General features: G+C 41.8%; 1 protein-coding gene across 1 annotated transcript in view; it reads right to left on the reverse strand.

The window, feature by feature from the left end:
* Nucleotides 1–23,855, reverse strand: part of coro7 (coronin 7) — a 106,460-nt gene that overhangs the window by 66,572 nt on the left and 16,033 nt on the right. The window contains exons 8-9 of the mRNA XM_069702828.1: nt 6,416–6,499; nt 5,867–5,949 (exon numbers count right to left, since the gene is read on the reverse strand). Of these exons, the coding sequence (XP_069558929.1) occupies nt 5,867–5,949; nt 6,416–6,499 (167 nt within the window). The remainder of the gene's footprint in view (nt 1–5,866; nt 5,950–6,415; nt 6,500–23,855) is intronic.

The raw sequence follows: 23,855 nt of genomic DNA on the forward strand, positions 1-23,855 counted from the left end.
TGACCTATGCTGTTTTCAGTTTGGCCCTCCAACTTCTGTCAACCCCGCCCTCCACGCATCTCTATCAGATGCTCCGCTACTGGATATCTACTCCACAGAGTAGCAGAAAAGTGTTGAAATGGACTTAGGATGGGCCAAAATAGTGTGAAGGCTTTTGGTAGGGCAAAGATCCCAAATGTTATTGGAAGTGCATTTTTATTAACAAGGGGGGGAAAAAGAAATTTTTTCCAGATGTTGGAGAAAAACCAATATCGGCAGCTGCAAGTGCAACTCTGCTGCTGTTTTTGTTAAATATGAAATCTGACAGTGTTTCAAACTCTGAAACTGAGACAGATTAGCACGAAGTTGCAGAGAGCTCCTTCCAGTTTCGAGTCATTTGTGTAATTACTTTAACAGCATTGAGACGCTCTCAACTGCCACGTAGTGCAGAGCAACTGCTTTTGACCAAATACGTTCCAGCTTTGTCTGCGTAAAATTAAAATCCTAACTATAAAAGAAAAAAAAAAGAAACGTAAAAGTGAGTGGAATAAGAGAGGGGGATGGAGGAAGGAAGGAGGTGGCTGAAGGCGGGAGTGAGAGACTTTCTATTTTTCCTTCTGTGGCGAGTTCACACAAAAGGGTCCTTCTCATCCCTGGAGTGCTGAGCACATACCTGCGGGATGAAATCAAAACCCTCTGTGAATTATATTAAACATCCCCTGCCAAACGCTCCACATACTTCCATGTGTTTTTACCAGTTCCGAACTGCTCCATTAGGTTTTGCTCTAAATGAAAACCCACTTAATTTGAATCCCAGACGCTGGCACCTTCAAACACCCAGCTCCCTTTCTCCGTTTCATCTGTGAAGGGTAGAGGGGGGAAGTGAGGGGACAAATGGTGACAGACAGAAGATCTAAGAAGTGGCAAGGTAATGATAAGGAAATGATTCTCTTAAGGATAACATCTGTATTTTTGACAGGATAATAAGCTCAGGAATCATAGGCACTTTGTTCTGTTGGTTAATCACAGGACATGAAAGAAGAACAGAAGATTTCTCCAACGAGGTGTTATGGAGAAAAAGAAGGTCGGGATTATCATATGAGCTTCCACAAAAAGCCAATAAAAGCTCACAGAGAGACAATATCTCTAAAATAATATGAGGGGATTTCAGTGCTCCCTCCTCCTGCTTTTTCATCCTCTTTTCCTGGTCAAACTCCCCCTCTACTGAATCACAAGCTGAAACCCCAAATGACTAATAGATTCCAGACACCATGTTTCAACTGTCAGAACGCCAAGTTCAGGTTCTTTGACAGAGCCTGTGCGGTCACATCTTTACTCTACCATCCCCCATAGCCATCTCGGAGAGGGGGTGCAGCAGCTGAACAGTCGACTCAGCCCTCAGGATCACCTGAAGATTGTAAGTTTTGCCTTTGTCTCCTCCTTAAACATTAGTTTCTGAGCTGGACCCAAACAACAAAGCTCTATTTTCTTTAAGAAAGTGAACTCTGAGAAAGGAGCAAGGTCAAACTATCGTTCAAATATTCAGTGGTATTTTTTTTTCTCCTCTGGTTTGGTTAGCGGTGCTGCAGCTGCACCTAATCCCCACAGGAAAGCCTTCATCTGGGACTGATTTTAGAGCGCCTGGGCCGGAGTGGGAGAAAGGGGGGACTGTTCTGTAAAAGGCTGGTTCCCCTGTGGGGCGCAGGCCTCTTCTCAATCCATCTGATTAAAGGGAGTTTGGCTCAATTACACCTACTGACTGGGCCCCGCTCTCAGGCACGACCCGCATACGAAAAACACACAGAAATAGATTGTGGAGCGTGAATAAGGAGCATGAGTGCAGGCATCGCACCTGGGGTACTCCCATCTGTCCACCACAAAGCCTCAGTCCCTCCGCTGCACAGGCTGTCAGCACTGCTTGCCTCAGAGGGCACGTTCTTTGTGTAACCCGTGACTGGATTGGGAAATCAGTGAGGTGGGCTCTCCAGGGACGGGTTTATGTCCTCTCCAATCAACAGGCTGAATACAAGTGGGCACCAGGTCACAGTGATCTGTTTTAATCAGCCTCTCGCCAGAAAAAGACAGAGCAGCTAAGGGTTAGCATGATGAGTACATAACAGAAGATGCATGTGTAAATGTGTTCCCTTCGTTTGTGTCTTTGTTATCGAGGAGAGGAGAACATTGGCAGTGACTGAGAACAATTACAGGGGTCACAGACAGAAATTTCAGGTTACAGTTTTGTCATGCTGGATCCAAACTCCAGGTGACCCTTGGAGAACTCACTGTCAGCTTTATGACGCAATTACAAGCGTGTATACAGGCAAACATCACCGAGAGTCAGCTATGTTAATTCTGTGACTGTGGTGAATATGTGGGTGTAGCAGCTAAAGTGGGTGAGCATGGACAATTAACGTGACGTCTCAAGCATTTACACAGCAACCTGGTTGCAATCGTGCCCAGTTGTAAAGTTCACTGATTGCAGCTGGTTTAAAGGCCCAATTAAACTCATTATTATAATTTGGGTTTATGAAGGGAAGAGTTTGAGGGTGAGAGTAGTACACAGAGATCCACACTATTCTCAGATGTCCAGATCTGCAGCTTGCATGGAAAACGGGCCTGCAGTAATCACTTCCTTTACACAGTTCAAAACACCCCTCTCAGACTTATCGTCCTCCGTCGCTCACTTCTTCAGTCTCCATTTCAACCCCAACCAAAAAAATAAACATTTCCCCTCCATTATTCTCCATCCAAATTATATTCCACCCACAACTCTATTTTACTGGCTCACGATGCGGGGCCTCTTTGTGTTGTGACACTCCAAAGAAAACACTCCTACTGAATGTTGTGGACAAGCACAGCTAACCTGATACAAGCCAGCTTACTGCTTCAATTACACACCATGTTTACCGCGGCCCTTTTAATTAAAACTAGGGAAGTAAAAAAAAAAAAGAACAAATCCATCTTTATATGCATCGGAGGCTTAAAATGACAGGGAGGAAATGCCCCTTTATGGATGTTTGACTTTGAGTTTCCTCGGCTGTTTGTAAAATGGCATGGTCCAATCTATTAAGCGCAGAAAAAAATGGAGACAAGGTCTCCTTTTGGTTTTTGCATTTTGTCTTCCCCGTAGCTGCTTGGTCATACACGAGGCACATGCACTGATGCAATGCTGAACTAAAGAAAAATGATTCACAGAAAATCTACCATGATGACAAACCAGAAACACAGAATTAAAACACTGCCAGAGGGAACTTGAGGGCAGCCTCAGTCTGAGAGGAAAAGGCTGACTGCTGGCAAAGTGTAGTGCCTTTGCCCAAGAAATTACACAGTGAAATACTGAATAAATGGAGGTTAGCATGAGTAAAAAGAGGCCCATATATGAGCCTTCACCCCCAACTTAGATTGTAAAACACAAATAAAAAAGATAAAGTAAGACTGAGTTAGCAAAAACAAATATTTTAACTTTGCAGAGAAAAGAGCCTTTCGGTTATCAGTGATTATTGATTGCAGGCTACGTCGAGGAAGTATTCTGCTTAATAAAGGGTTTGGCCAGCGTTTAGTTGGATATGACTGAAGTAGTTGTTGCATTTTCCCCTCAATTTAACTTCTGAAACCTTGTTTGTCTTTGACAAGATTTTTGGATGCTGCAGAGATCAACAGACATGAATGGCGTTTCAGGCTAAAACAGCAGTTTCGGTCAAGAGCCTGCATGCGACCATGGTGAAAAGTAAAGATGGAAGTGTGAGGATAGGGAAAAGATGGTACATAATGTGCAATTAATGAACATAAAGGATCTATTAAACATATTTAACACAAGCAAAAATGTTGAAGTTAAGAAAGAACTCATTGGAAATGGAAAAAAGGAACTAAAAACAAGTTTAAAATCAAATGGAGCTAATATGCTGAAAAGAAAATTAGAAACAGTAAAAGTTAGTATTCACACTAATCTTTCCAGTCACAGCACAACGTATTTGGGAGAATAAGAAGAGCTAGATGAAAGAAAGGTGAAGGCAATTTTGCAGCTGAGAAGTGAGAAATGAGAAGGAAAAGAAAAAGAAAAAATTTCAGTAAAGGGCAAGGTCTCATCTGTGTTCTTTTGATTGCCTGCCTCTTTTATATCGGTGCTGGTGTGCAGACATGTGGAGGGGATGTGGCCTTGTGAGGGAAAGCTCTCTGACACACCATCCCAGCATATGATAGCATGGTTAAAGTGATTAAATACAGAACATTCAACATACTGCAGATGGGACAGCACACACTCCTGCAATTTCTTTCCACTGTAAAATCACAGTTCTTTAAAATAACTTGTATCAAAATACAGGAAACCAAAGAGCTCGTCTCAAATTCAAATTTATTTAATAAATCCAAGATGATCTGCTATTCTGTGGATTTCAAAAAAGTGTATAAAAGACTCAGAAAACCAGACGTGGGCTGAGTAAGAAGGTGGGAGGAGGGCGTAACAGCTTGTCCCCAGATGAGCAAGATACAAATGTGTTTGTACATTCTCTTCAAGTTGTGCCATCGTCACGCCAACAAAACTGCAGCTACAGACTCTGAGTAAACTTCAGAATTTCCTCTGTCAGAGACACCACAGAGACAAATCTCCCAGTAAAATGAATCAATTTACACGACCTTCTGTGGCTTCAGAAGACTGTTATGTTTATAAAAGTGCTCTGTGGGGATTTATTTCCAGACATGTAGTGTGACTCTTACAAAAGATGTATTTGCTTCGGTAATAAGGAGTGAACAATAGCATTTTGTGGCATCAGATATCCTCTATTTCCATTAAATGCATGGTGGCACCAAACAATACAAAGATTGCAAAGAGGCACTCAGACAGGCAACTTTCTGTCTCAGTCTAAAGAAAAGGAAGTGGAGGAAATGGAGATGAGTGTAGGGCATGAGGGCAGAGGGAGGAGGCAGAGCAGAGCTTGTTGTTTAGGATCTTGCAGTGTAAACTCCTGAACATCTCATAAAATGGAAAAAACAATGACATTCCTCGGAGCCTACTTCCCTTCTGTAGTGTTGGACTCATAAAAACTGTTCACACTATTTACATCAATTTAAACTGCACAACTTCACACTTTCTGGTCCAACCACACGCGGGCACACAGTTTCAAATACCTGTGCCAAGGAACAGATGTGGAATCTGTGCGGACTTTTCAAAGAAAGGCAACACATTTATATACCCGAGTGCTACTGGCAGCTACCTCACTGCTTTTTTGCTGTAATAAAAATGATAATAAATTGACTTAATCCACCACAGCATGCTGCAAAGTCCGGTCAGTTCTGGTTTGGAATGACTTGGCCCGCCAACCTGTTTATAATAGCACTAAAATGCATGAGCTGGATCTGACAAAGGAATCCTCACTCACACCCCCTCTGCCCTCTTTCTTCCTCCATCCCTCCATTCCTTTCCTCTCTGGAGCCCAGCCACGCTCCTGCTATCCTCCGGCCCTCGGAGCCATGTTTGGAAAAATAAACTGAGCAACTAGCGATATGACAAGCGGTAAGCTGAGGGGAGAGGTGTCCGTGTGTTTTATCGAAGGGATGAAAACATGCATACACTATTTCCTCTGCTGAGAGAGGACAGGAGTCAGTGTGTGAGGCTCTGACCCAGGAAAGGGCAGGACTGTGAAGGGGCAGTGTCAAAGCTTTGGGAGGTCCAGTCAGTGTGTGGAGGCCCTCCATATACATCCATTCCAAATATGCAAATAACACACTGCTCACATTCACTGTATGCTAGGTATGTCACATCACACACAGACACGCTTTGTACTGTAAGACATGACCCTTCACTCTCACTGACAGACGGGCGTTATGTCAGTGTCATGACCGTGTGCGTCAGTCATGGGAGGCAATGGCCGCAAAGTGAGGCAGTACTCACCCACTGGAAGTGCCGAGTGACACTGAGCTGACTGAGGAGCTCAGCTTCCTGCTGTCCCAAAGTCTCACCTCTCGGCTGCGCATCTACACACACAACAAAATGACACAATGAGTAGTGTAAACACAGGCAGACACAGAAATGCATCCCCACAGACAAGGCATGGAGCATCCACCCAAACTTTAAACAGTAAAGTACTTTTTTTCAGTGTACTGGGCTGAGAAACTCTTTTGAAATATCACATGCTAGAAGATACCCTTATGAATCGTCACCAGTTTGTGCAACCACTGGTCGTTCAGTGTTGCTTCTGGGTAATTTTCAATAACTTGCGCAATCAGCATTGCAGGTGGTGTTTAGCTTGGCTTGGGTGCTCTGAAAAAACACTCGGCTTCTGCGCCTGAGTGTAATAATATAAGGTAAACCCCTGATAAATGTGTTTTTAAAAACATCTTCAGAGATTACACTGATTCTGTTAGTCTACAATTTTCAGGCAGATAATTCTGCAATGGTCTGACAGAAAAACATTGTCCGAAAGACAACAAACTTTCTCACCATATCAAAGCCGGTGGTCAGTAGGAGGTCATCTTTGGCCCACAAGATACGTGAATCCTTGTTGCTCTGAAGGCTCTTGGCACTCTGCGGGAAAAATAATGCAAAAATGTAACTGCATGTTCCCAACACTATCACAATTTAAACACATCTTTCTTGACTACTTTAAGTCAATGTCTCTGTGATGAACTCACAACTTTAAACTTGACGTTGAGATCTAGTTCGCGATAAAGAAGGGAGTGATGAGTGAATGATTTTCAGGCAAGAGAAAAAGACAGAGAGGGGAAGCAATACAGACAGGATTCACAGGTGCCTCAGATCTCTGTGGTCGAACAGAACGGGACTTGTCCCATGAAAGGAGTGCTTGTTATTGTTAATGAAGCAGACAAGGTGACGTCTGCCCCGAGTGCAGCTTAGATTCCTCAAAAACTATGACGCCACATGTATGCATGTATGTGTTCGTAGTCCTGAGCCTTTGTTTCACTGTTTCCATGGGGAATATGTGTCAAAACAGCAGAGCCAGTTTGATAGGTGGTCTTCAAATACAAATGACACCTGTTGTCAGAGGACTAAAGACTAAAAACAACTGATAGTGCTGAAATGAGAGGAATGTGCGTGTTTGTAAAGACAGCACATAAATGAAACGCAAGAAGCAAATGGAATGGATTATTTAATGGTGTCAGCTTGAAGAATGTCTAGCAGCTATTAAAAAGATGGTCTTCATAATCAGGTCTTTAAAACTCTCTATTTAGAGCTTATCTATCAGGACACATAACACTTGTAATGTCTCAGAGCCACAGCCAGTCAGTGAGCCCCTTGTATCTGTGCATTAATACTGGAGTTACACCGAGCTTTCCCATAAGGCACGGGGGTTAGCGATGAAGTTTCCATGGAACAGGAGCTGTTGGCCTCAGTCTACTGTGTCTCCCAAAATCACTGTCATCTTCTTTTTTTTTTCGTGGCCACGCTAAACTTCAGGAGCATGACTATACGACTGTGTACGGCAAGAAGAAAGAAGCTTATATTCTAACACTCCTCTCCGCAGAGTGTGCAGCAGCCTCATTCTTGTGTAACTTTTAAATGGTCGCAGATGACAAATTGTAAAAACAAATGGGGAGAATTGAAGCTTTCATGTTGCAACCCTGAACCCACAGTAAGTCAGAGGGTAACTGGGCACTGCACTGCACAACCTCAATTAACATATGTTTGAGTCCATTGGGCGCTTCCCATGTTGAAAACTGGAGCCAACAGTTGGACGAGTATGGGATGACACACACACTAATTAAATCCAGTTTGAGAGGAGTTCTGCACACAACACATGTGGGTCCTATCAATTCTAACGCAAAGCCCACTTCCTCTTCTCTCCTTTCTGATGTCACTCTTGCCACACTCCCAATCATCCTGCTGGTTTGAGAAGTGACAGCTGAGAGGAAGAAAAGGATGATCTGGTTATTTTATTTTCATCTCAAACAAGTGTTTCATCACTGTCTGTCCCTCCCAAAATCCTTTCCAGGCGCTTCTGATACATTCGGACTACAAATAACATACTTTAAAATGTTAGTTTGCTCAGTGGTACAGCTGTCCTAAGGACCGAGGACAATGTAACATAATGAACGTCATTTTAGCCAGTGGAAATGCTGTTTGTTTTATTGATTTCAGTGAAAAGGAATTTTAAGAGATCACTCCCTTCCTCATGAGGGTGCGGTCATTGTATCTTATCTTGAGTGGATAAGGTCATACAAAAATGAGACACTGATTTTACGATGAGTAATGTCCTGATCAGCAACCACTCGGGCCGTAACTACGAACATGCAACAGCTAAATATCATGTCCTCAGAGAGGTTGTACAGTTTGTACACTGTTGCTATGTACTATGTTAGAATATGTCAAAATAACTTGCATACATTGACATAATTTACAACGCTAGACTGGGAAGTTGTCCTCCTTCCAGTCTTTAAAGGAATAGCAAACACATTACTTAGGAATAACAAAGAGCAAATTATTTGACACCCTGAATGTCTGTGCAAACATGACAGTAGGAAGTTACTGCATCCAGCTGATGTACAGTAGATAGAAACAGCTATAGATGCAACACTAAACTCCTCCCATAACCATAAACTGTCAATTTTACATGTGTTTCTGTACAAATGTAAGTACCCAGACATACTATGTAAATTAGAAATTTAACTCTGAGCCCGACTTCATGCTAAATTAAGCTGACCGCGTCTTGGCTAACAAATATGACAGCAGTACCGGTCCTCTCATCAAACTTTCAGGCAAGAAGCAAAGCTTTTTAACCTACGTTAAGCTATGTATAAGATACATGAGGATGATAGGGACATAAATCTCCTCCTCTAAATATGGGTTGGATGTCAAACAAGTTTATTTCAATTTTCTTTTGACTTTTTCACTAAATGTGAAGTTCAGGCCAAGGCTCCTGTGCTGGAACCGTCCCGGTCAGTGAAAGAGAATAAACTATAAATCCTCAGCTGAAAGTGTGCCTGTCGACCACACTGGTGGTTCAAACTAAATTTATTGTTCTCAGCAAATAAGGAACTTGACATTACACATGCACACACCGGCAACAAATGTGCACCTCCACTGCTGCACCTCTCTCTCAGGGATGATACGTCTTTGTCCGCACTGGTGTTTTAACTGACACCATCTGTATGTCATACAGATGTTTTCTGGCTCCTGACGTGCTCCCAAATAGCTTTATCCTCCAAGAGGGTTTACAAAATACTCTGCTGACCTGGACCTCAAGCATGTTTCCGAGGTAACACTACCAAAGCACTGACAGAGTTGATAATAAGTTCTGGATTGAATAAACACCTAAATCGGGACTGAGAATCGTTTTTCAGTCTGCAGGCAGCTGGTATGCCTCACATGCAGGTAACTGATCTCATATTTGCCTTGATAAGTCCGTGCAAGTGAGTCAGTTGAAAAATAACCCCAATGTACGACAGAGGTCCAGAGTAAACTCAGAACTGGAAAAAAAGAAGAAGCAATAGATCAGAGAGGAGAGGGAGAAAGGCTCAAGCTAGAGGGGTATAAACAGACATGGAGAAAATTAATTGCCGCTGAGCTGTTCATCAGCGGCAACGATGGCTGATTTCCTTCCAGGGGCAAGACAATGGCCTGGTATTCTGACCAAACTAGGAACAAGTTGAGCTCAGACTATTTTAAACTGCTCAGAGTCTGTTTAACACTGGCGTTGCTTTCAGGAGCCACGTGTTGTCTGATTCATATTTCTGGCCAACAGCAGGAGATTCCAGTTGTGTTTGTATAACATGCAGGAATAAACACCATAAACTCTGCATCATCCCTTTTTTTTTTTGCCTTATTCAGTCATGCTGATCCTCTGCTGAGCACCAGATGAGTTGATCAGTTTGATGTCCGCGTTTTCCACAGCATTATTATAAGTATTCTCTAATGAGATGAAAAGTAGCATCAGGTGAACAACACTAAGCGTAACACCTTGCTAACACCCAAACCAGTTTAGCAGATACATCGTTTACCACATTCACCTTCTAAGTTTAGCTTGTTAGCTTGCTAATGTTTTCAAAATTGACAACAAACACAAAGTAAACCCAGAGCTAATGAGAACATCATAAGCTTAACATAATGAGTGGTGATAATTAAAGTGATTACAATTCATCCGCATGCAAACATGAATGTCTGTACCTAATTTCATAGCGATCCAACCAGTAGCTGGAGAGGTATCTAAACCTCATGATGGCCCTTGACCACCCAAGAGTCATTTGGGTTCATCCTTTGGAAGGAAATGTCTGTACAAGAGTTTCCTAATTGAGATCGGTTCAGACCATTCACCAACCTCAGAGCCGCACAACTATTATGGCCAAAGAAGACAATTAGGGCTGTAAACAAGCTTCAAATCCCACCCAGACAAACCTCTATTCCCCTTTTAGACTTGTCTATGAACTGGGGAGGACAAAAAGACTAATTTCTTCTTCAGGGCAACAATAAAAAAAACACTAAAAATACATCACCTTGCTGTGAACCGGCTCTTGAGCTGAACAACTTAGTTGCACCATTACAGCATCCCTCAGGCTTTTCACTACACAGCCTGAGCCAGCCCGCGAGGCAAATAAACCGGCCTGCCGTCTCTCGGCAGACAGTTATACATGCTCAATAGATCACACCGCCGTGATGTCATTCTTCACCCGGAACTGAAGGCACGTGCAGCTTTGAGCCTCCTGATGAAGATATCTTTAGGACTTGGCAGCTGAAGCCATTCAAGCACAACTGAGGATTAGGGGTGTGTGCTGGGCCTCTGCTCACCTTTTCCCAATAAACAGTTTTTCAGGAAGCAGAACGGAGCCATCAGAGAGCTACACTACTACTAACACTCCAGGGCAGCCAGAGGACACAACATCTGGACCTTGTGAGTGTGTATATAAATGTTGCCAAACAGTATCTCTCCTCTGCAGTCATAAATTTAACTCAAATCCCATTCACCTAGAGCCCCCCCACCACCCCTCTTCGCAGTTAAACCTTACCGACATGCTACAAATCGATCATGACACACTTAAAACGGGAAGAGAAAGACAGGGGGATGGAGAGAGAGGAGAAAAAGGAAAATAAGACAAATGTTTTCCTTAGCAGCTGAACAAAGGACAGAAAGACAAGAGAAATTGTTTATGACTTCACAAAATACGCGCAGGAGGTGGAGAGAATCAGCTACACCTGCTCGAATGACTGCCTCACATACACGGTAAAGGAAGTCGAGGAAGTGACCTCACATCTGGGAAAAGAATATCACCAAACCAGGTGTCAGCGTCAAGATGTGGAAAAATATATTTTGGACTGTTAAATAACAAAAGTAAAAAATTGGGTCTAATAACAATAAAGAGCGAAGGTTATCAAGGAGAATAGAAAAAAAAAAAAAGGGGGTGAAAATGTTGCTGGCTGCGATAATTTAAATGAAACTCCAATGACACCAGGCAGGGTTTACACTGAGGTTAAACACTTTGCAGGCTGGGATGTACAAGCAGGAAAGTGCCAGTCAGCAGTCTGGCCAATTATGGTTTAATGGGTCTATTAAATATCCTCTCTCAATATAAACAAATGAGGATCGCTCCATCTCCTTCTATCCTTCTCCCTCAGCTATTTAACTTCTGAACTTGAACAGACGGTGCGCACATTTGTGTCAATCGCCAAGAATGTTGATTCACCCACCAGGACTAATATCAGGTGTCTGTATGCACATATGGGAACCATCAGCATCTCTGCATCTCTATCTCTCTCACTGCCTGTCTCCGTACAGTGGTATTCTTTGCACTGTTCTGAATACCAGCTCAATGGAGATCTAAGTATTTAACAATGAGTGCCAGTGATGCAGAAATTAATTTAGTGTGCTGAGAGATCGAGGTCTTGTTTTCACAGCGCAGCCCGATAATACCGTGTTGACAACTTCCAGTCAGATCATTTGTGTTTGGAGTTGGTCTCGATCATATGCTCCATCTCTGGCATGTTCAAACTCATCCCTGCTATTTCTACTCAGATTTATTTTAAAATTTTAATTTATCTTTCCAAATATGGGAAAAATATCAACCTCAGACATATTATTTGTTTGTACCTGGTGTAGAAAGGAAGTTCAACATTTTATTTCCAAGAGGTATATATGAAGATTGATATTACATTCATATGTTACATACAAGGTTATAGCCAGCCTGTTAAGCTTAGAACCAAAACTGGAAATGGGAAACCAGCGAGGCTCACTCTGTCAAAAGGTAACAAAATCCACATGCCAACACCTGTAAAGCTCCCTCATTAACTTGTCATATTTGTTTCATTTTTATAGATACCTAAGTGTAAAAATTACATATGAAGCCACAACAAATCACATTTCCCCAGTTGCAACTACTCCTCTCTTTGACCTGCTTTGTATTTTCTCTCCTATCCATCTTTCCATTTTCTTTAAAGACAGATCATTCGTTCCCCCTTCTCTAATCAAAACCCTTACTCCCTCTCAGTCGTTTCATCTATGGTTAATTAGACTTTTCGGTAATTACTAGGTTTTCATCATCTTGTTCTGTTTTCATGGCCCATTTAGGTTGTGTTTTTAAGTCAGGATTCGCTATCTTGAATATAACTCTGACTCTATAAGTCTCTCAATATAGGAAAGAGAGGGGGGGTAAGAAGAAGAGGACTTGGGGGAAAGGAGGGTGGAAGATGGAAATCAAACCAGCCATTTTATGCTTTCATTTCCTCCGCCGCCGACCGCCACTTTTTCTCCATTAATTGGAACCATATTATATGTAGTTCATTTCTCCCAAAATTCCAGAAGCCACAAACCGTTCTCTTATTTTTCCGTACTTCTTCCCCTGCTCTCTCCCTTCCTGGAGATGAAAATGAATGTGAAAGGTCAGAAGCTGTACAGGGACTGCAATCTAAGGGAATGACAACAGAGAGTAAATCCTGAGGTGCAGCTGTATTAGTATGAATGTAAGATGTGACCCCTCTGACATGTGAAGGTCATACAGTGCACCCAGAAAGTATTCACAGCTCTTCACTTTTTCCACATTTTATGTTACAGCCTTATTCCAAAATGGATTAAATTCATTTTTTTCCTCAAAATTCAACACACAATACCCCATAATGATAACATGAAAAAAGTTTGTTTGAAATTTTTGCAAATCTATTAAATAAAAAACGGAAAAAAAAATCACATGTACATAAGTATTCACAGCCTTTGCCATGACACTCAAAATTGAGCTGAGGTGCATCCTGTTTCCAGTGATCATCCTTGAGATGTTTCTACAACTTGATTGGAGTCCACCTGTGGTAAATTCAGTTGTTTAGACATGATTTGGAAAGACACACACCTGTCTATATAAGGTCCCACAGTTGACAGTGCATGTCAGAGCACAAACCAAACCATGAAGTCTGTAGACCTCCGAGACAGGATTGTATCGAGGCACAGATCTGGGGAAGGGTACAGAAAAAATTCTGCAGCATTGAAGGTCCCAATGAGCACAGTGGCCTCCATCATCCGTAGGTGGAAGAAGTTTGGAACCACCAGGACTCTTCCTAGAGTTGGCCGCCCAGCCAAACTGAGCGATCAGGGGAGAAGGGCCTTAGTCAAGGAGGTGACCAAGAACCCGATGATCACTCTGACCGAGCTCCAACGTTGCTCTGTGAAGAGAGGAGAACCTTCCAGAAGGACAACCATCTCTGCAGCACTCCACCAAGCAGGCCTGTATGGTAGAGTGGCCAGACGGAAGCCACTCCTCAGTAAAAGGCACATGACAGCCCACCTGGAGTTTAAAAGGCACCTGAAGGACTCTCAGACCACGAGAAACAAAATTCTCTGGTCTTATGAAACAAAGATTGAACTCTTTGGCCTGAATGCCAAGCGTCATGTCTGGAGGAAACCAAGTACCGCTTATCACCTGGCCAATACCATCTCTACGGTGAAGCATGGTGGTGGCAGCATCATGCTGTGGGGATGTTTTTCAGCGGCAGGAACTGGGAGTCCAGACAGGATGGAGGGAAAGATGAATGCAGCAATGTACAGAGACATCATTGATGAAAACCTGCTCCAGAGCGCTCTGGACCTCAGACTGGGGCGAAGGTTCATCTTCCAACAGGACAACGACCCCAAGCACACAGCCAAGATAACAAAGGAATGGCTTCGGGACAACTCTGTGAATGTCTTTGAGAGGCCCAGGCAGAGCCCAGACTTGAACCCGATTGAACATCTCTGGAGAGATCTGAAAATGGCTGTGCACCAACACTCCCCATCCAACCTGATGGAGCTTGAGAGGTCCTGCAAAGAAGAATGGGAGAAACTGCCCAAGAATAGGTGTGCCAAGCTTGTAGCATCATACTCAAAAAGACTTAAGGCTGTAATTGCTGCCAAAGGTGCTTCAACAAAGTATTGAGCAAAGGCTGTGAATACTTATGTACGTGTCATATTTTCATTCTTTATTTTTAATAGATTTGCAAAAATTTTAAACAAACTTTTTTCACTTCGTCATTATGGGTTATTGTGTGTAGAGTTTTGAGGGGGAAAAAAAATTATTTAATCCATTTTGGAATAAGGCTGTAACATAACAAAATGTGGAAAAAGTGAAGCGCTGTGAATACTTTCCGGATCCACTGTATATGTCAGATAAGTGAAATATTAAAACACTGTTTTGTTTGCAAGATTACACTTACAACAGATCTCTTGTACATCAGAGTCTTGAAGAGGGATTGGATCCACAAAATCCTGCACGCTTTCAATCACTTGTACTTTTGTGTTTAAATTATTTTTCCTCGGATCGCCGTTAACATAGTGTATAAAAACAGTATGCAGAATTATTTAAAAAAAATTAAATATAAATATACATAATAACCAATTTGCAAATACAAATTGAGTATGACGTCTACTGATTCAACTCAACTTCCATCAAGCACTGAGCAATAAAAAATGTGATGTGAGCCAACAGGACAATGAGCACAGCTGTCTACTCTGCAGACACCAGGCAAGACCTGCGGGCCCCAGCGGAGGGTCTCCAGACTGGACTGCTCCCCAGTTATATATAGTATCCAGCTGGAATGGGATATCCAGAAGTCTTTTCTCTCAGCTGGTTGTATGGATTTTTCTTCTTTGCTGTCCATATCCTCTTCTTCTTAGCATTAATGGGAACAAGTGTGGAGAGCTTAAGGTAGGAGACAGCGATGGCTAGAAAATGTGAAATGAATCACAAAGAGAGGGAAAATACTGCACCCTTACATGAGGTACATCAATCTTAGAGGGATCAGGAGGGCATTTCCTCAATTTCATCCTGCACACTTCCCACATACTGCACGTGTATCATATATCCTCCTTTATTATAAGGTGGCAGGTGCAATGCTGTCATGTATGTTCTTAGAGTTTGGCTTTTTGTTACAGAAAAAAATGAAATCATAACAGATCAAATAGCAATGAAAGCTACAGATTATCATTTGATTTAGAAACACAGCATAAACTAAAACTTGTGAATATTTGCAATTTTTTTTCTTGAACGATTAACACGATAGTTACAGATTGATTTTCCATCTATGGACTATTGGCTTTATTATTTATTATTTCTGCACCTAAAACTGTAACATTATCATGACTAAATCCTCTGTATCAATAGTTACACAAGCTGGCCCAGTGTCTGCACACCATGGAGAACTTGTGCAAGACTGATCATCACCAGTTGCCTGCCTGCCACAAAGACGTCACTCTGTGTTTTCGGAGGGGCAGGAAAAATACTGGCCCAAGGAATCAGTCTACCCCAATGGAAAAATAAATCAGAGGGGGAAAGAGGTAGAGGAAAAAAGGGGGTTTAACAAGCTATCAATTCCTTTTTGGACAAGGAAGAACAGAACTAAAGGGGAAGAAAGTTTCTGAGTGTTAGGAAGAAAAAGAGAAAATGCAGCGAAAGGCAGAAAAGCTCTCGTCTTTCAAGACTAAGCTTAAAACTTTCCTTTTTGACAAAGTTTACAATTAGGGCAGGCTAAAATGACCTAAAACATCCCCTCCCCCTTGTTCTCTGGGTATTTGCCACTGCTGTACACTTTTTGATATTTTTATGAGGTTGTTCTTCATGTTTGTTTTCACTTTTTGTTTAGTATTTCCTATATTTTTATGTCATTGTTTTTTGTGTTTGTAAAGTGTCCTGGGACCATGTTCCATCGGGATTTTACACTATAAATAAACAGAATGGCATTGAACTGAAAGACAACAACAGCACAGGTCAGAAAGATGATTCGAGGTTGCACTGAGGAAGAGATGTGTGGTTTGTCCATCAGTGGCTAAAAATACAGGCAGGAAAAAAAATGGACTTTTAATGTATAAATGCAACAGCCGCAGTGCAGGAGGCCCCAAATTTCTCAGCAGTGTAGGTTTTCTAGAGCCGGCAATGTGCACCATACCGCCAATGCTGCTACACTCTTTTGTTCGCTGCAGTCTCTGTTCTACCATCCATATATAAATTCATATACTTTCCAGATCACCTAAATGAAAAGAGCAGAGATCATGTAAAACAGGATAGTTCATATTAAGTTCTTTATCATTTGAATGAAAAATATTTGTAACATTTCATCTACTTAAACCCCCACTCAATTCTAATTTCCCTCTCTGTCCTTATCTGCGGGTATCGTATGGATGTAGAGATGTAGTATAAACCCGGGGGAGCCCAAAGTCAGCATTGGGAGGAGGTAGGGGCGGATGGATGGGTTGACAAGACCTTGGACTTTAACAGGGGAAACAGCTGATTGTTTCCAGGTTCAAACCAATAGTCTTTTAACCATGACCATTTCACGACCTTAAACTTATGAGAACTTTCACACAGAATGTGAATATTGTTGCAGCAAAAATTATGTTTAATTTTTTGGGAAGTAGGTTGAGTATTCGCACCACGAATATACTGTAAACATCAACCTATCACATTATGCATTGCTGCATTTCTGCTATTGTGTTTACCTCTCGCTGTGGAGAGTATTCATTCAGATGTTGGACTTGAAGCTCACATGCAGAGAGATTTACTGGCCACCATCCACCCCAACTTTAATGAAGCAGTGAGAGCACTGGGCCAATTAAACAAGTGGTGTAAAAATGGAATTATGGGAAGTAAATAATCCCTTGTTGTAATCCGTGCTGTCTGACATTATAGTAAAGTTATTAATCATACATTAGGATGTCATAAAATGTTTTATAAACTCCAACCCGAGTCCTCTTTAATGTTTTTCAAACTAGGCTATAGTGAGCCAGACATTGTGATTTTTGGTTTCGGCTACTTGAACAAATCAGTTTTACTGTTCTCAAAGAAATGAAACACTGAAGTGGTAGGGAGACCATGATTTTTGGGCCGTGGTGTTAATTGGGACGTGTGGCTATAGCCAGAAATCTAACGAGCCAACAGTTCCAGCCTGGGCTGTAGTCACCCCTCTCTGGGGCTTGGAGGACAGATTGGATCCAATTGCACCGCAATGCGAGCACAGTGGCACCACTGGCGCTGTGCCTACCGGCAGGGGCCTCTCTCTGGGAAAACCACCCAAGGTCACAGAGGCTGGTCTTGGATCAGAGCACCATCCACAGTTAGTTGGTTCCTGGAAGTGACATGATTAATGTTCCCACTGAATTTCCTGAATCTGTGTTTCGGTCCAAAAGAAGTACCAGCAAGCCAGAGGAGATTTCAAGTGCATGTTGGGTGATCTCCCAGGTTTTTTATGGTTATTGTGGTTGAGGTTCAAGCAGTGAATAGTCAAGAGATGCACTTAAGTGGCTTCATCCTTTACGTCCAAAGAGAGATCCAAGGGACAGGAGAGGGCACTAATGACAGAGGAAGGACTGACGCTGCTGACGACAGAAACAACTCCTGACAGCCGGCGCTGATGAAAACCTTCCAGACTTTCCCCACACAAACAAAGAGATGATTCTTTGAGATGGGGCTCTTATGAAGACAGGGTGTGTCACACAGAGCAGGAGCACTCAACACACTGCTCCTCAGGCCCGCACTGATGGAGACACCATGAAGCACCTCAATCCTTGGAGCCTGTCCAGCCCTCTAAGTGCCTGTTGTCTTTTACGGCTCTTTCACAACTGCGATGGATACAGTTGGCTGGCTGTACTCCCTCCCTGAAACCACATCATAGGAGGCTTCACATCTTCAAAGTACCCCTCCGCATTTGTATGGAGGCATTCGTTTTGAACAGTGGGATTGACACATGTGTGCGAGGCATGTTTATGTCATTCACATACATATGATCATGGAATTTGTCACCCCGCGTAAATACTGGAGGCTATTCCTTTGTTTTACTATCCTTTCCTAAACTACAATTTCTTTGCTGTATCAAAGTGAGATATTGGAACTGTCCTTTCCAAGGGCTTGAGAAATCATTGATATTAATTGTACATTACAGCGTAGAAAAACAAGTTTAATGTGATTATAATTACAGTGGAAGTTAGCCTAAAAGGACAATGAGATAAAGCAAGTGTGTATAATACTAGCTGATGGTGCAGCTTATATCTTTTAAACACTGGATATCATTTCAATGCCCACAGTCCAAGTGTTAATCCTCTGGCATACTGTATGTGGAGCAGCAGAGAGTAAAGGAGCTGAGTGACAGCTTGATTTATTGCCTCATCTTCACTATGCTAACAAACACCTCAGTCTCCTGCCGCTGGTCACGCTCCCACCCAGGACAGGCCCTCTAGCACTAGCTTTACCCCAGCACTCAACAGCTTCACTCAGGGACAACTTCTATTTAGCTCTTGCATGAGACCACAAATTACAGCAAACCTGTTGTCTTAAGAAGTTCAATTAGTAAAAGATGACCTAAATCGACTTTTGTTGGAGAAGGATGTGGCATTTACAAGACATGTGTGAGCCAGATTTCAGGGCCCCCTATGCTAAACAGTTTCCGCAGTTAAGAACTCATTATGTTTCAGAACACTGCTCGTTTGCTTTGGCCTCGGAGAAAGAAAAACATTCAGGATTGATGCAGGTATGTGCACCCGTGTCCCTTTCTCAGAATCTGTGGTAAGCAGCAACAGCACTGGGGTACAGTGCTTTCTTTTTCATCCTTAGGAAGACACTGCAGGGGAGAACTACTTTCATGGGGCTGCTGGTGCCGGCTCTTCTCTACTCAGCTCGACTCATTTATGGATTTTGTTTCCCACTGTAGATAGTGACCCCTCAGTACAGTGCCGTTACTATAGTGACGCCGCATGGAACTGCTGTGATGTCATCAACACGTTGGATTCTTTTGTCTGCAACCAAAAAGAGGAACGTCCTCACCTTCTCAGTTGAGAATGTGTTATTTGCAGGTTGCTATTAATCGAGTAGTCCCTTAAAAAAAAGTATGGCCACGAAGTGACGCAGTGATGGTGCTGATTTTCTCTGACCAATCAGTGGTCTGCAGGATTTTTACGTTACCTTTTAGTGTCACAGAACCTTGAAGGAGGTGATAACAAAAACTTATGCGCAGTACTATCTACAACTTTTGCCCAGTGGAAAAGCAATTAAAGCGAGTCGAGTCAACCCAAACTGAGCCAGTACCAGCAATGACAAAGGAGCATAAACTGGACCTTTGAATACTCCTGCACCATTAACCACTGCAGTGGGATTTAAAACAAAGATTGCATAGAAATAAAGAGCAGTGATGCCACTGCCCAGCTGTAACACAGTCACACTGTAACAGCTCCAAATATTCCCTTTTACTTTAAAACAAACATCACACATTAAATACAGTGTTGAGACAGAAAAAAATTTGCCTCGAGTTAATTTACTAAATTTTCTTCAGTTCATTAATATTAAACAATATGGGAAAACTGTAGAAAAAAATAGTAATGCTAGAAAGGCAATGTTTACACTTACATTCTCCTATTTGGATGCCATCAATGATTTATGGCTATGATTTCACTGATATATCACTTTTTTTTATTGTTAAGCGTGATCTGTTCTACTATTTTGCCAATTATCTCTAATAATATAATCACCATATAAACACTTTCATTTTCCACAGTATAATGATGTTGACATTTTGACAATTTTCATAAAGAGCTGAAAGGGCTTTGACTATTCTCTATACTGAGAGCTGCTGAGGTAATGGAAATTTGATGAATGTATGGAGACCAAATCAAATACCACATAATAAATAGCCATAACTGTGAAACTAATCATTGTAGGCCAGGATTTTCCAATCTAGTCATGCGTGGAATATGCATTAAACTTGGCTTCATATACTGCAAAGAACAAAAATAATTTGTTGTGAGAAAGCAACAAGTTGCATGGACATGTCTTTTTGTCTGTGGGAGAATGCTCCTGATCCCAAGAGAGAGTTACTTTTCTCGGTTAACTAATTATGAAAAGTACAGGGTGAATTCAGGTCTTAAAACTCTCACCTCTCACATGCAGCACCACTGCCTGACCTCTTAGCTATCCACAAGCATGATTAAACTAGCACATGGAGAAAACGCAGGCTGTGCTGACCGGGATAATTGAAATATCACCAGGGTTTGGTCAAACTAAGGTCAGGCAGCCTTGCCACGGAGGGAGCCAACGCTGCACTTTATTTCCCTCGGGGTACTCTGAGGTTGGTCTCAGCTGTGTCTCAGATCTTACTCTCGCTTTCTCCAGTGGAGGCCTACTGCCCCACGCATGGATGTAGATCTCATCTGACAGGTCAGCTTCTGCTTCCGAGTATTTCACCAACCCTTTAAATCTGTTCACCGCTATGCTGAGTCTGCATGTTGCTGTGATTTTGATCATGTGTTTATCCATTGTATGTAACTGTATGCACACACTAATAAATCTTCTATGTACTTAATTCATCATGGCGACCAAAAGAGGTCTGATACTACTACGTGGGAGCTCGTGAGATTCTGAAACTGTGCTGAATCGGAAGTGTTGATGTTACGAGTCATTTCTTACATTAAATAAGTCAAAAGGCTTTCTATCCCATTCAAAATAACAAAACCACTGTCATTTAACAAGTAACAATTATCATTTCTTCATAGATTCTTTCCTCTTTGCTTTGTCTTCCTGCTTCTCACCCATTTAATCAAAGAAACTGTTCATACAATGTATGACTGGCATTTCTATTGTGCTGGATCTTCACTCTCAGGATGTGGCAGGAGAAAGAGCTAATCATCATCCATTTTTGGCTCCAGGTGTGACCCATATGTGAGCGTATAAGGCCTTAATTAGTTGGAAAATAAGAATCCCAGAGCAGCCAGAACACTAATGAGGCCTCTGCTCACAAACAACATGCACATGTGAGCAAATAGCTCCGTTGCTGCCAGCTGGCATGAACTCTAACCCCTATCCTCCAAAAAAAATAAAAATAAAAAAACTCACCACCCCCCCAGAGCACACAACCGAAGTACACACACAGACACAAAAAAACAAACCCTGTTCATTAGTAGAAGCAGCTAAAACCCCTACAAACTTCAAATCTCACCCTCCAAATCCGTGACTCTTTCAACCCTGGACTTCTAGACCCGCTCAGCTGCTTCTATAGCAACCACACTGATTCATTAAGCCATTCTTCTGTTCAAACCCGGACACAAAAACATAATTTTGATTTTATTTTTAATTCAATGTAATTCTAATTTAGACATCAAACCAAACCAAAAGCAACTTTAGCACTTTGCTTACAAAGAAAATAAGAGCAGAAGAGTTAGTGTAAGTCATAAAAACTAAGCACCGATGGCTAAATCATAAATGAAACAGGCTCCATCCAGTGCAGCGAATGGAATCTCCTGATTTTATGCCACTGGATAACAAAAATATTGTCTCCTCATTAGGAACGAGTCTTTTCAGTTTTGCCAGATCCTCTGAGACTAACTGAGACTGGCAGTGGGGCAGTAGCCAGTAACACAGGGAGCTGAGAGAGAGCAGGAAAAAAAGATAGGAGAAAACAAGTGGGGTGGGGGGCTGGGGGGGGTACACCACATCTGGGCTGAGTTAACCACTGGCTATTACCAGGTCCTGAACCCAGCGGGGTCTAATGGAGAAAGATGCAGCCACAAAGTACTGGGCAAGTTACAGACAGTGAGTATTCACAAAAAGACAGAGCACAGCAGTAAGACAGTCGGGTCGGAGAGGACATATGTGCTCTGTATGTCTGCACAAAAAAGCAACAGCTATGCGAAAAAGATCTGAAGTAATTTCACACAGCGAGGGAATAAATGCATCCTGATGTGGCAAGACGAATACGTCAATGTCAAGCAACGCTTGCGCAACATGAAGTTCTATCAGCCTGAGAAGGTCAAAGGTCACGGGGATTACACAGGTTAGACAGGGATCTGCCTACTGATGACTACTAATTGGCAGCTTGACTTTGGCGCAATTTCAGACATATGTATTTTCAAGTGCCTTTTCTCTGTGTCACGGCCTGAGACTTCTACAAGCAGGGGAGGATCTGTTGCTATGAAGAACAAAAATGTCTCCACTGCCAATGTGTAAAATGTTAATATGTGTTAAACTGCGTGCTTTAAGTTGTCACACAATCTCTCGGGAAGAGGAAAATGTTCAGAGGACGATGCATATGTGCATACAGGGATATTTCAGATATGACGTGTTTACAGTCAGAAAGGGAAATTAAAATTGAACACATATTCTGCAGTAAAAAGCTGTGTTTATCAGCGAAGAGAGACTGGCCACGAAATCACAAGTGGTCTTGTTCCAGCCATGATCAGCTATATTGGCCATATAGACAAATACTTTTTAAAATACAGAAGCATTTTTTGGATTGGTTTTTTGTTCAATTATGCAGCTCGCAGAGCTGGAATTTGGAGCTCCGCGTTGAATAAGCCTTTGACATATTCTTGGAATGAGTTCCTGTTCTTTAAAGACATCATATTTCACATTTCACAATATTGACTCCATATCCCCTTGGTGTTAGTTTTAGACATTCTCCAAAGTCTAAACAAGCTTCATTCTGCGGGAAGTATCAAAATTTCAGTCTCTGGCGAGCATGGACCTTCTGCGAGAAGAAATAATTTGTTGGTTCAATAGAATACTGAGCATTTTTGAGACAGTGAAAGGAATTTCCATAACTGTATTGACATCTGATGCACATTTTATGTAATACTTCTTTGACTCTTTAAGATTAGATTTGTCTTTGATATTGGACCGCAAAACCTGTGACTCAGGTTCAATCGGTATTCAATATTTTAAGAACATTTTGGAGGCAGATACCAATAGTCAAAAACAAAAAATGAATATCATAATGTATTAGCCAATATTGTTTATTCATAATAGAAATAAACAAAAAAACAAAAAAAAATCCTCTTTTTTTGACAGCTCAATATCAAAGTCAAAGTAAAATAAGATTAAAGGTAAATTCTTAACAATTGTCCAGTATTTCACAGGAAGTTGCAGAATGATAAATTATGACATGACAAATAATTATTTTATTTTTTTTAACTTGCATTGAAAGTGGGAATTCTACAGCAGTTTATTTCAGCATTTTTGCCCACAAATTGATTATATGTGATATATCCATATTTCCACACTGTCAGTATATTGATGGATCTGTAATAATCTATGTAATCTATCAAGGAGAAAATGTACTACATAGAGTTAAGTCAACCTTATAACCTCTTTTTGATGCTTTAAATTTTTTTTTTTTTTAAAAGCATCAAAGAAAAGAAATGCAGACAGACACAAAGTTCACACCATGTTTCTGAATGTTTCTCCTTCATGGCTGTCCCTCTGAGGCTACATCACAGATACAAACTAAACTGTTCTACAACAGTCAAAGAGCTTCATTGTGCTGCCTGCCAGAGTCCACAGAGTCCACCCACACACACACACACACACACACACACACACACACACACACACACACACACACACACACACACACACACACACACACACACACACACACACACACACACACACACACACACCTGCCTGTAGTTTATTCTGCCTGTAATGAGAAATCTGAGCAC

This window comes from Brachyistius frenatus, unplaced genomic scaffold (assembly GCF_029030835.1).
Source record: "Brachyistius frenatus isolate BFR_SWC_R1_liver_20210118 unplaced genomic scaffold, ASM2903083v1 Contig_43, whole genome shotgun sequence".
NCBI classification, from domain to species: Eukaryota; Metazoa; Chordata; class Actinopteri; family Embiotocidae; genus Brachyistius; species Brachyistius frenatus.